The sequence below is a fragment of the Juglans regia genome, chromosome 3 (genome assembly GCF_001411555.2).
Source record: "Juglans regia cultivar Chandler chromosome 3, Walnut 2.0, whole genome shotgun sequence".
Lineage (NCBI taxonomy): Eukaryota > Viridiplantae > Streptophyta > Magnoliopsida > Fagales > Juglandaceae > Juglans > Juglans regia.
In genome coordinates this window covers 8151404-8165282 of record NC_049903.1, presented here as the reverse complement: position 1 = coordinate 8165282, position 13879 = coordinate 8151404, and the positions used below count along the sequence as shown (strand labels likewise).

General features: G+C 33.7%; 1 protein-coding gene across 4 annotated transcripts; it reads right to left on the bottom strand.

Annotated features, from left to right (window-relative positions):
• Positions 1-8292: 8292 nt before the first annotated feature.
• LOC109013029 lies at positions 8293-11502 on the bottom strand. 4 transcript variants are annotated; one of them, XM_018994946.2, is made up of 7 exons: positions 11266-11502; positions 11036-11166; positions 10789-10928; positions 10381-10567; positions 9967-10084; positions 8912-9125; positions 8293-8817 (listed from the first exon to the last, which is right to left on the bottom strand). In XM_018994946.2, exons 4-7 carry the CDS (start codon positions 10519-10521, stop codon positions 8727-8729), a joined length of 564 nt encoding a protein of 187 aa, XP_018850491.1. In that variant the 5' UTR covers positions 10522-10567; positions 10789-10928; positions 11036-11166; positions 11266-11502; the 3' UTR covers positions 8293-8726. The 4 variants fall into 4 exon arrangements, with proteins under 4 accessions (XP_018850491.1, XP_035544326.1, XP_018850488.1 ...); XM_035688433.1 differs by having other exon boundaries at positions 8912-9113; XM_018994943.2 differs by having other exon boundaries at positions 10381-10545.
• Between the last annotated feature and the right edge of the window lie 2377 nt (positions 11503-13879).

Sequence of the window (13879 nt, the reverse complement as noted above, 5' to 3'; positions counted from 1 at the left end):
TCATCAGTTCATTGAACAATAGCACTCTTTCATATAACTAAGTTACACAATGGAAAATATATATCTTCCAAAGGGATGATCTCCGAGTTAGAATTAAACCAGGAGTACTGCCTAAGTTCTCAATCCGGTAAAAATTGTATTTTTTTGATACAGTTACCCGATTGTATTGTCTAAAGTTTTGTGACTCGTACTGGCTTTGTGCAAGGTGCTATAGAAATAGAATATTAATTGGTGGTCGGTTCACGGGAAAAACAGCAGGATCCTTCTTGGGTAGAACTTTGGGTGATGACCTTCGATCTCCATAGCACGAGAGAGAATTAATACAATTTATTCAACATGCACACATGTTCTGGTCTACGAGTACTTCAATTTCTGGCAGGAATTTTCCCTTTCTGAGGTATATATAGTACCTTCGTTCGGCGGAGTGAAGCAATAGATCAGTTCACCATATGCACGCATCAAGCTGCAGGATGCATATATGATGGGGCGCTGCCCTCAAGATCTGTACAAAGCTAACATGATTGCTCTCATGACTAGTGTCTCTCGTACTCATGAACGTCGGGATGGGAAGACACCCTTATCAATTTATATGGCACAGAAAATTAATTAGATACAAAATGACAAATGTGCCTAATATTGGTTGTCGAATTGCCGAAAAGTCTCTAATTCGAGGAGGAGTACCCAAAGAATTAATTAGGTGCTGGCAGAAAGAATCGAATCTGGAGCTTTCTGGTGGGATTTTGGCACAAAATCCTGTCTGGCCAGCAATTGGCCGTACGCGCGTAAGAAATCGTACTTCAATTAATATTCTAGTATTTGGATTTCGTATTGTCTTCGATCTAATATCATTAATGTAAGAGTTTGGAATGTTCATCAATAAAAAGGCGACAAGTCATGAGGGCATTGAAAATGAAATAAACTGCATGCAGTACTGGTCGTTGTTACTTCTTGAAATTTCAGAAGTACTTGTAGTACTGGCATTCTCTTCCAATCGAATTTTCTATATTGTCACTTTATGCAATTTCAGAAGTGAAACTTTAGCGATTGTATTGAAATATCCAGAAAAAATAAGTTTTTATTTATTTATTTGTTAAGTAACCAGAAAATTAAGTTACAGATACTGATGAGTGTATAAAAATACATTCTAAATATTTTATTATTGGATTAAAATATTAAAATGTGAATAAAAATCATAGAAATTAATGTATATTTTTTAATTGTGTTTTTATTTACTTTAAGATACTCATAAGTAGATTTTTATATATATTTAATTTTAGAGTTTATAAAAGAGTAAGTCAAAACCCAATCAAATTTAAATGAGGACTTTCAAGTGAGTAAGACATTGGAACAATCTAATAACTTTCAACGAGTGTAGGACTCTTCGAATAAGGATAATGATAGGATTTGAGGGATCATCCAAAACGCGCTAAGAGACAGTCTGGATATATTTTAGTATTTTGATCATAACTTTCCACTCATATATTGGATTAATTAATGCAATTTTTGATGCGTTGAAAAACTTTATCAAAGGGCAACAAATTGGTCTCTAATAAGGATTTTAAAATTTGAACTCCTGAAGCGTGTATGTGGCTGCCAGGATGAGTTCTAAAATTTAGATCACTTTTTATGTAGGAATCATGAAGTCATTAGGGTTTATTTCCTATCCTATATAAGCATATCATTAGCACGAAATTCTGAAAGTTTTAGAAGGGAGACGGCTCAACTTTGAAGAAATAAGAAAAATACTATTTTTATTTATTTTTGGTTCTCCATGGAAGAACTAAATCTTGGATAAAGTCTAGGGTGAAAATTAATTGGTGAAAATACTTTAACTTTATTTCAATTCATATATTAAGTTTTATTGTTTAACATTCTAGCTAGGATTCAATTCTCCATTTGTTTTGGATATTATAAGTTTGAGATAATAATATTAAATCTTGCTATGGTTTGATTTTGTTGAGCTATAGGATTATAAAAATATGATTGTGACTTAAACAAACTTTTTATACCATTGATGTGATTTTCTGCTGCACTATTGTTTATGAACATAGGGTCGTCTTTAGACATGATATTCATTTTTATATATGAAAACCGTGGTTTGTAAATAGAGAATAGATTCTAGAATTAAATTTGAGAAAGTAGATGAATATAATGTCATATCTTCAAATTAGGAATTTAGTGCTATAATTCTTAATTGTGTATATCGTTTGGATTGAAAAAGTTAGAGTATTGAATCCGGTTGATAGAAGCCCAAAGCTTTACTTGCCATCTTATCCATACCCTAATCTCATTTTAATTACGGTAGAATTTTTAAATTCTTGTCATATTGTAATTTTAGCTTTTCTTTTAGCCTTGTGTCTTGTTGTATTTCTTCCGACTCCCTATAGATCGACACCCTAAATTATACTATAATACCGCGTACTAGTTTGAGCGTAATCAAATTTTGACACTGTTGCCGGGGAGACGGTAGAAGAATTGCTAGATAGTTTTTCTTTTCAGCAGTTTGTAAAGGCGGTAACTTCGTTCCTTTTTTTAGCTTGCTGCATTATTTTTTTTCTTCTTTCTTTTTATAGTATTTTTATGTTTTTAGTATTTTGTTACCTTGCATGCACAAATATAAAGTTTCTTTGAGTAGATTTGCTTGTAGGTCTATGCCGGAGTCATAATCAAACTTTTTAAATAATTTATTTGACAATCCATCTAGTTCCAAAGAAATGAGTGAATACAAAGATCAATCCACTAGAACTCTTCAGGATTACCTTCACCCTACATGCATAGCCACCCCATCATGCATCATGTTTCCAGCTAATACTCACCAACTGGATTTTAAAACAGGGATAATACAGTTACTCCATACTTTTCATGGTTTGGAAAATGAAAATTCATATGTGCACATTAGGAAGTTTGAGGATATAGTTGCGATTTTTCATAGTCAAAATACAACTGATGACATTGTGAGACTTAAGTTCTTTCCTTTTTCTTTGAAGGATAGAGCTAAGAATTGGCTATACTCGTTGAGATCACGATCTATTAGGTCATGGAATGAGATGCCTTAGGTCTTCTTTTATAAATATTTTTTCCAACATAAGACGAACGCTTTAAAATGACAAATCTCCACATTTGTATAAAAGGAAGTGAGACTTTGTATTAGTCTTGGGAGAGATTTAATGAATTGTTGAGTATGTGTCCTCATCATGGGTATGAGAATTGGCGCTTAGTGAGCTATTTTTATGAGGGACTTACACCTAGAGAGCGCAAATTTGTGGAGATGATGTGTAATGGTGAGTTCTTACAGAAAGATCCTGATGAGACCATAGAATATCTATATGAGTTTGCTGAAAAAACTCACACTTGGACTGAATCTAGTGCTACTGAGAGCACAAATAAGTCACGACCTGCAGGAAACCCAAATGGTGGTGGAATTTACCATCTTAGGGAAGATGATAACCTAAAAGCTAAGGTTGAGATGCTCATTAGGGAGGTAGAGGTGTTAAAGACTAAGGACTTAAAGCCAACACACGTGGCTAATCATGTAGAATCTTCTGGACCATGTTTTGTGTGTGGTGGGGTAGATCACCTAACTCAAGAGTGCCCCACATTTGTAGAGATGAGAGGGATATATGATGAACAATGTAATGCCTTAGGTATGTACAAGAAGTCTTTTACACATTTCTCTGATACCTATAATCCGAGATGGCGCAATCACCCAAATTTTAACTGGAAGTCTGAAAACCAGCCGCCTGCACAATCCCCTAGATCACATCCTGCACCATATCATGCACCTTCATTTTCTAGGAGTCCTTTAGAATACACTTTGCATGCTTTTATTGAGGTACAATGTAAGATTAACCAAAATTTTGAATTTTTGATTACGTAGGTTGTTGAAGAAAACAAGAATATAAAGAGTCAAGTGTCCAAATTGATGAGCTCCTTGAGTGTGAATGAGCAATGTAAGTTCCATTCTCAAGCTTAGTCCACATCCCATGGTCAATACATGGTGTAAGAGAATTTGAAGGATGTGAATGCCATTGTGACACGAAGTGGTAAGTCATTACACACCCCAACAACGAACATATAAGAGGATGTGGAAAATGATCAAGATAGAAGTGATACCGAGTTGCCCAAAGAACCTAAGGTGACGAAGAGTCCTGTTAAGGTACCATTCACTCAAGTTTTAAAATCAAGCAAGCGAACTATATATCACAATGAAATCCTAGAGAATCTAAGGCAGGTAAAAATCAATCTTCCTCTTTTGCATGTGATTAAACAAGTTCCTACTTATGCAAAAGTTCTTATGGATTTATGTATAGTTAAGAGGAAGCACCATGTGAAGAAAACAACGTTCCTAACAGAGCAAGTTAGTGCTCTAATTGAGCAGCGGATTTCTCCCAAGTACAAGGATCTTGGTTGTCCAACCATTGCATGCAGCATTGGAAATCATGAATTTGGGCAAGTTTTGTTAGATTTAAGAGCTAGCGTGAATCTAATGCTTATTCCATTTATTTGAAGCTTAGTTTGGGTGAAATTAAGCCTACTTCTATTGTGCTTCAATTGGCTGACCGTTCAGTTAAGAAATCGAGAGGAATAGTTGATGATGTTTTTATCCAAATTAACAAGTTTTACTACCCTGTTGATTTCTTAATCCTTGATACTAGTTCTATTGTTGACTATAATTCTAAAATCTCCTTAATTTTAGGTAGACCTTTCATCGCTACTGCTAATGCTCTTATTAATTATAAGACTGGTCTATAGAAAGTCTCTTTTGGGTATCTTTTGAGGTGAATATTTTCCATATTGAAAAACAACCAATAAAGGATGACGAGAGTCACCAGACATACATGATTAACTCACTCATGGATATGGGAGTTTCACAGGTTATGATTTTGATCCTCTTGAGTATTTTCTTGTTAATTCTGAGTTTGATTCTATCAATGATCCATCTGATGTAGTTGATATTTGTGTTATTTTTTATAGAATTCAGGATTATGGCACTCGGGCATGGCAACTGAAGTTTGAGAAGTTGTCTAAGAAAAGTGAAAAACAAATTCCTTCAAGTGTGGAAGCACCCAAAACTGAATTGAAGCTTCTGCTTAAGGGTTTAAAGCATGCTTTCCTTGGCTAGGTGATATTTTTCCTGTTATTATCTCATTTGAATTGTCTGAGTCTCAAGATGAGAAATTAATTCAGACCCTAAGTGAGTATAAGTCAGTCTTAGGTTGGAGCATTGCTGATATAAAATGTGTTAGTCTCCAGTCTCCAGGTCTGTTTTCATAAAATTAATTTGGAGGAAGGAACTAGCTCTCGTAGACTCTCAGCATAGGCTTAATTCTACTATAACAGTAGTAGTGAAGAATGAAGTGTTGAAACTATTAGATGCATGAATCATATATCCTATTGCTGATAGTAAATAGGTAAGTTCTACACATATTGTTCCTAAAAAGTCAGGTATTACTATGGTAAAGAATGACCTGAGAGAATTAGCCCCTACAAAACTAGTGACTGGGTGGTGGATGTGTATTGATTACAAAAAATTGAATGCTACCACCCGAAAAAACCATTTTCCTTTCCCTTTTATTAATCAAATTCTTGAGCGTGTGGCTGGTCATCCTTTTTATTGTTTTTTGAATGGTTATTTTGGTTATTATCAAATTGAAATTGCATTAGAAGATCAGGTTAAAACCATTTTCACTTGTCCTTTAGGTACTTATACTTTTCGTAGAATGCCATTTAGATTATGTAATGCACCTGCTATTTTTCAACGTTGCATGATGAACATTTTTAGTGACATGGTTGAAAATTGCATGAAAGTTTTTATGGATGACTTGGCTGTTTTTGGATATTCTTTTGATGCATGTTTATTGAATTTAGAGATAGTGTTTACTCGCTGTGAGGAGAAAAAATTAGTTTTGAATTGGAAAAAAATGCCACTTTATGGTATCTTCATGTATTGTCTTAGGGCATATTATTTCTTCTAGGAGGATAGAGGTTGATCAATTTAAGATTGAATTAATCTCTATATTGCTTACACCTAGCACAAAGGATGTGAGAACCTTTTTTGGTCATGCTGGCTTTTATAGGAGGTTTATACATAATTGTTCCACCATATCTAGACCACTATGTGACCTCCTAGCTAAAGATGCCGCGTTTGAGTGGACACAAACTTGTCAAGAAGACTTTAAAATGCTAATTAACAAGCTTACCACTAAATCTTGGGTAAAGTCTAGGGTGAAAATTGATTAGTGAAAATAGTTTGACTTTATTTAAATTCATATGTTAAGCTTTATTGTTTAAGATTCTAGGATTCAATTCTCCATTTGTTTTGTATATTATAAGTTTGAGACAATTATATTAAATTTTGCTATAGCTTGATTTTGTTGAACTATATGATTATGAATATATGATTGTGACTTAAATAAACTTTTTATACCATTGATGTGATCTTCTGCTACACTATTGTTTATGAACATAAGGTTGTCTTTAGATCTGATAGTCATTTTTATATATGAAAATCGTGGTTTGTAAAGGGATGATAGATTCTAGAATTAAATTTGAGAAAATAGATGAATATAATGTCATATCTTCCAATTAGAAATTTGGTGCTATAATTCTTAATTGTGTATATTGTTTGGATTGAAAAAGTCAGAGTATTAAATCCGGTTGATGGAAGCCCAAAGCTTTACTTGTCTTCTTATCCATGCCCTAATCTCATTTTAATTACGGTAAAAGTTTCAACTTCTTATCATATTGTAATTTAATCTTTCCTTTTAAGCTTGCGTCTTGTTATGTTTCTTCCAATTCCCTGTGGATCGACACCATGAACTATATTATAATACTGCGTACTATATATGGAGCGGCAACGTGCTTACGTCCACGAAGTGGTAGGAAGTTTTATTCAAAAGAGATTTACAAATACACAAAGAGTTACAATAGCGTTTCTCTACTCACAATCTCAACCATCTTTCTCTCTTAATGTTTTTCTCTCAAATTGCTGTTTGTGCCTTTGTTCTTCAATCTATTATATTTTTGTAAAGAATAATGCTACTTTGACACAATTATTTTGACGCCTCATTTTTTTATTCCTTTTTTAATTTTGTTTTTCTTTACTTAATAGTTAAAGAAGTGATTATTAGTGTATTGATATTTTTTTTATATATTTTTTTAAAAATGTTTTAAAATGATAAAAAAAATGAATAAAAAAATTGAAAAAAATGAAAAGCTGATTTTGGCCTATCAGTAACTTGTAGCGGGCAGATATGAGCGACATAGTAGCACCACTCTTTTGTAAAATAACATTACATACATATAGCAAATGGTGAGAAAATCCTAAGGTGACAACTTTTTGGGTTATTCGCTCAAGTGGCATGTTGAGTATGTTTCTAGTGAACTCTCTGCTTGATGTTAGCTAGAGTGGTCGATCAAACGACAATTGAGCAAACTCTTGGGGTTAAGGTTTGCTCGAACCCATTGTCGCGCACACCGCGAGCGAACTTTCTGTCCAACATTCGCTCAAGCCAACCATTGAGCGCACCTCGAGCGAACTTTCTGCTTAGGTTTCGCTTTAGCGCCATGTCGAGCGAGAGTCGAACGAACTTTTGACTTGACTTCTTCTCAGCTCAAATCAGGCTCCACATAATCCCAACAATTACTTGTTCAAGGCTTCTGTACAATAGTTTTGTTGCCAACTGTTGCCCGGTTCAGTCATAACTTTTGTGGGTTTGGGGGAAAATTGGAAATTTCTGTGCATGCTGTACTTATAAATGGTTAAACATGCATGTCCACATGTCGTGACAAGTATATCTTGTTACTTGTACTTGCCCGATGACTTATGCTTGCTTTTAGCCAATAATTTGGTTATACACTGTATGTTAAACTTTTTGCCTAACTTCACCCAGATGGAGATGTCCGAAAGGTTTTCAGCTCGAGCAGAGTAGAAGCTCTTAAGAAGCATGACTTCATTCTGCTTCCTAATACTTAAGAATTACCCACAGATAGTGTAATGGGTTGGGGATTTGATGAATTTCAATCATGTCTTCCAAAATTTTAGTCTATTAAGTGCTAGAAAAGAATTTCACTCTCCCTCCCATATTTCTAAGAGAAGTAAAAGATTCAAGTGCGCATGCGTGCGTGCACGCACACTTAGCATTACTTCATTTCTTGCAGATCATCTAGTAGTTGTTTTCGTCCTTTTGCCGGTTTGCCAACTCACATGAATGCCACATACAACCAAAAAGGCCTGTTCAAGTTGGAGTGCCGAAAGAACAAACAAAATTGAAGGTATTGGGTAGGGAAAAGGAACAGAAAAGAGAGCAAAAAGTAACTTTCTGATCCTCCACTAGGCTGTGCAGAAACGGCAAGTACAAGCAAGTTTACAAAAGAAAAACTCATCTGTTTTAATCTCTACCATCATGTTAAAAACAATATTCTTTTTCTCTGTCTCCGTGCAGTCTGTCGTTGTCTTCATCTGTAAATTTCTTAACCTCCCGGAGAAAAGCTTAGAAGAATCTTCAAGCCTGTGATGCCTATTAGTTTCGGATTGTTAACTTCTGGAGTCTTATTTTAACATCTTTTCCCTTCTTTGTGTTCTGTATTTTGTTTCAAAACGCCATCAAAACAAGCCCATACTCCAATTTCCAAACTGGAACCCCACTAGGGACTGCTTACATTTCTTCTGTTTCTGACCCTGATTTTGGCTGGCCACTATCTCACTTTCAAGGCTGTGCCCGCAGTCAGTGCTGCCAATCTAGACCATCTTCTTTTGCATTGAGCTTGGCAATTGATAGAGTAAAGTATATCAATAAGATTGTTCCCATGCTTGACCTGTCACCAATGAATAAAATTCTAAGAAAAACCCTTAAGTGGGGAGATAAGAGATTAAAGTCTCTGTAGAGAGCTGCGGAAATAGTAGACTTACAAGGTGGCAAAGAGGAAAAGAATCTTCTTAGGATCAAGGACCCATGGAGAGCGCCTGAAACTATTTCTCCTGGAAATGCATCTGCTTTCGGTGGGAGTGTTGATGTTGTTTCCAGTAGTGATGGTAATCTGATGATGAAGTTGTGGGCTGCTAGGATTATCAATGGTCCCTACTGCCATGGACTTTTCAGGCGTGGTAGACCCTACCATAGCAGCTGCAGATTAATAAGTTCCATACCCAATATATATGCATATATAATGTGTTAGCCAATAAGATCTTCACCACCTAAATCCCAATAATGCAATTGCACATGCCTCAAGGATATATGTATGCATACATATATGTCATCTATGTTTCTACCAAACTGAAGAAAGAGAAAGAAACAAAAAATGCACCTTGGTCCAAAACTCATTAGATGTACAGGGCATTGTGATCCAGCAGTCAGGTAATATATCAGCTCTCACAAGTGTAATCTACTTAATTGCTATGTGGACCCTGTAATCATTTCATTCAAAGGTGATTTTGCTTCAAATTGAATGTGGAAGCTAGAGACTTCGAACTCACTTATAAATCTAAGAAATCTCACCCTTCCCATATGTTAATTCCACCCTAATTGATTAGTTGTATCCCCAATACGCTTAAAGGCAGGTAAGAACTCAGCAGATGTAGAGCAAACCCACCATAATTCTCTGTACCAAGGCGATTCATGTCCCCTTCCCCACACCCACAAAAAGAAAAAGGAAAAAAAATAATGTAATTCAATAATAATAATGATAATAATCACTAATGATGATGATAAAATAATAAGTTGATAATGCATCCAATAGACATGAACTACGTGTGAGTCACCCACCCCAGTGTGAGGCTGGTAGAGGTTGGGAACGAGCAGTGATATATTATTATTTTGAAAACAAATAATATGGAACTGGACAAACCAAATTCATCAAACTACTTGATCTTAATATTAAGTAATGATGATGAAAATACCAGAAAGTTTGAAAACAAGGCAAAAAATTAATGGCTGTAAAGGTGAGTTTATAATTTCGAAATGGTACCTCTGGGTGAGGATGTAGCAAGAACAGGATCTCTATCAGCAGCAGCGGCAGTCGTAATCGGAATGATCTTTTTCTCGCCAGCACGCTGAGACCCTTTTCTTGAAAGGCTTCTCTGCAACTTTTCCATCCATAAGAATATGTCAAAACAGGGCAAAGAAGAGGGAAAGAGGGTACATTGGAAATGTTCGGCAGAGAGTAATGCTTTAGATAGATATTATCCCATTTCTACCATTGCAGAAAAATGCTAACGTGCTATCTCAGACATGTCTGTTTCCTCCATTTCAATAATGTCAACAATAATTGAGAAATTAAAAATTAAAAAATGAATGGGCCGGAAATTCAAAAGATATATATATATTGAGGGGAAAAAAATCAGAACCGTTGAAAAAAGATACAAAAAGAGGAAAACCTTACAGTAATTCTTGAATTTGCAGTAATTTCTTTATTAGCGCCAGGAGATAAGCTCTCCATGTCAATAACAAAGCTATCGGATTGATCGGCCGAGTACTGAAATCCGGTTATATGATCGGAAACCGAGATTTCCTGCCTACCCATATTCTCTTCTAAGCCACAGACCACCTATCAAAGAATCAGCCATATCCTGAGAACAACAGGAACCAAGAACCCAAAAAAAAACATGCCCCGAGAGAGAGAGATGAAACGTACGTGAATCAGGCAATTGACGAAGAAATGAAGAAAAGATGCAAAGCCCAATGAAATAGTTATGGAGAAAGAAAAAGGTTATGAAAATTTTTGTTATTCCTTTTCAATAATAATAATAATAATAATAATAATAAAAGAAACCCGAAAACTGAAGCTCACCAACTTTGGATTGTCCGCCATTTTCGTCACTTTCTAGGAAGAGAGAGTCGCAGGCAACAAAAGGCAGAGAGAGGGGTCTAGACGAGAGTAATATACAGCGTCACCGTGGCGTAACGAAAGGAGAAAACCCTGTTTACCACCTGATTGGAAGAAAAAAGAGAAAAGTAAAAAGTCAACACTTTGACAAACAAACAAATACCCAATGGAACAAGTCTCGTTAACGATAAGAAAGAAACTATAAACCAACCTCTTTTTTTTTTTTTATCCTTCTTGTTCTTGTTCAACTGCTCCGATTGGTTGGTTGGAAATGATAACCCCTTATCCGAGAAAGACTAGAAGAGAGGCAAGCTTTCTTCTTCTTCGTTCTTCTTCCCGAATCTGTTAGAAATAAGAAACAAATCACATTCCACGTTCATTAAAACAAAAAGAACAGTAGTATGAATTTTTCATGAGAAAAGCGGTCGATGATGAACTGACCTGTAACAAGTTCGCTCTTTGTCTGATGGTGAAGACAATTTTCGGGAGGCGGAGGATTAGAGGAACAGAGAAAAGGAATAGATCAAAAAGACACCGGGAGTTAAGTTAAATTTTGTTGAAGAAGTAAACGAGGTTGGGCTTAGAAAGAGAGGAGAGAATGATATTGTGTGGGAGTATCTACAGAGCCATAAACAGTGGGAATTGAATTGAATATTTATTTTCGTGGTGTGATGGATGGAGGGCATGCAGGGTAGTAATTTCCTATACTCCTCATGCTCTACATAAATAAATAGTTTTTATAATTTCGAAAATGCTAATTTGTTCCCTTTTCATTGGTTAGTCCTTTAATTTCAACATATAGACAAACATTAGTGATTTTGTGGGGGTCTGAAAGGAGAGGATGTAAACATGTGAGTTCGTGGATTTTAATAACTTAATGAGTCGGACGCTTGGATATTGACACTCTTTTTTATCTTTTATTCAGAGGAGAGGAGTGAGGCTCTTAATGTTTCTTATACGTAATCATTTAAAAATAAAATAAAATTTATAATAAAATTAATTTTTTTTAATAAATCTCATATTTATTTATTTTTTTTAAAAAATTAGAAGGTATTTCCACAATACACGAATGCAAATATTATATATATATATATATAGTAATATTAGAGAGAAGCTATTATAACAGTATACACTTTGTACTTATTGTGTAACTGCTTCTAATTGATTATTCCCAACACTCACTTGGGGAGATGTGTAATCTACATGATGTCACATCATATGTGATCTACATGATATCACATCATGTGTACAAAATAGATGATCTTAATAATAACTTCTATCTATATTTATTCATATATATATATATATATATTGTAGTTTAAGAACATATTGAACGCACCTGTCGAACAGTGACTAAACAGCATTATTGGCGACGAAAATGAGACCCACAAATTTATAAAGAGTACTGCTATAGCCACTGCTGGTGGCTTCCGCTGTGAGTCATCGTTGGCTCTAGCATGTGTTTTTTAATGTATTTTTTTTACAGTTATTTTTTATAAAGATTTTTTAATACTTTTTAATATTTTAAAAAAATAAAATAAATTTATAATATTATTAAAAAACACTTCCTTAACCACGAAGTAAAATAAAGAAATAATTTTTTTTTACTTCATGATTAAGGAAGTATTTTTTAATAATATTATAATTTTTTTTTAAATATTTAAAATTGTTAAAAAAATTTATATAAAAATAACTGTAAAAAAAAAATACATAAAAAAATACATAATAGAGTCAGCAGTGACTCCTAGCGGGAGCCACCAGCCGTGGCTATATCATTTTCCATATATAAAACATCACTACAGTAGCCCCGCAATTCTAAATAATTATAAAATCAATTATTTATATTGGACACTCTTGTTCCAACTGCGTGGATAACATATACAATAAAATCACGTTTATACGATATAGTTTGATTTTTAAAAAAAATATAAAATTTTATTATACAAGTGATGTGTAAGATATTATACGTTTTAATTATCACTGATTTACAAATAAAATAAATTTATTTGAAAAGCAGGATGTTTACTACCATCTTAAGATTCTAAAACCTTTAAACTCAGCATATATAATTCCTACTTGACTAGAATATCATATTTCAACACGCAATTCAATCTCCATGCAATATTATTAATGCGTACAATAATATTGGTCGACGTAAAATATTACTCCATTTGAGTGCAGATAAAAAGGGGAATAAATAAAATATATAGCAGATTATGCTGAAAGTAATAGTATAAAAGTAATAGTTTAAATGCAAGCTGCTGCTAGACCAACAAGCATTCTAGCTAGCTAATGTATAAAAAAATGGATATGGCTTTATAAAGAACCAATTAATTAATTAATAGTAGATAAAGTACAATATGAAGAGCATGATCATGGACAACTTTGTTTTCTTTACTGGAAAATTATATGGAACGCACATGAAGAACAAACCCATGCCAGGTGCGGCGCATGTCACGATCGAGCCGGAGCTTTCTGAATTTCTTCCTCCGAAATTTTAAAGAGTAATGTTACATACAGTCGTAGAATGAATAAATATTACATAATCATTTTAAAAAGTAGTAGACCGATCTATAATTAAAAAATAAATACTACTACATTTACAAATAAATTACACAAAAGTATCCAATAAATTGATGTAGTTTTATCTAATCCGTTATATCTATTTTATAATAAAAATAATTTATAATCTAACGAACCATATCAAATCACATCAATTTATAAGATTATTTTTATATAATTCATTTGTGGTTAGAGTATTTTCTTTAAAAAATTAACCTTTTTTCTTTATATAAGTTCTATATTTATTAATTTTTTTTTTAAAAAATTACATGATACTTATGTATTCCACTAATGTAAATATCATTTTTCATCAAGATCCTATATTTTCTCGATTTCGTGAATGGCTTTTAGAATGGTCAAAGCGCTAAGATAATACTCTAAGGGGATAATATTTTTCATCTCTTTCTATATCATTTCCTTATCAAGTACTATCACTCAATCACAAATATTTTTAAATTAATTATTATAATTTTTTTAAAATTTTAAATAAAAT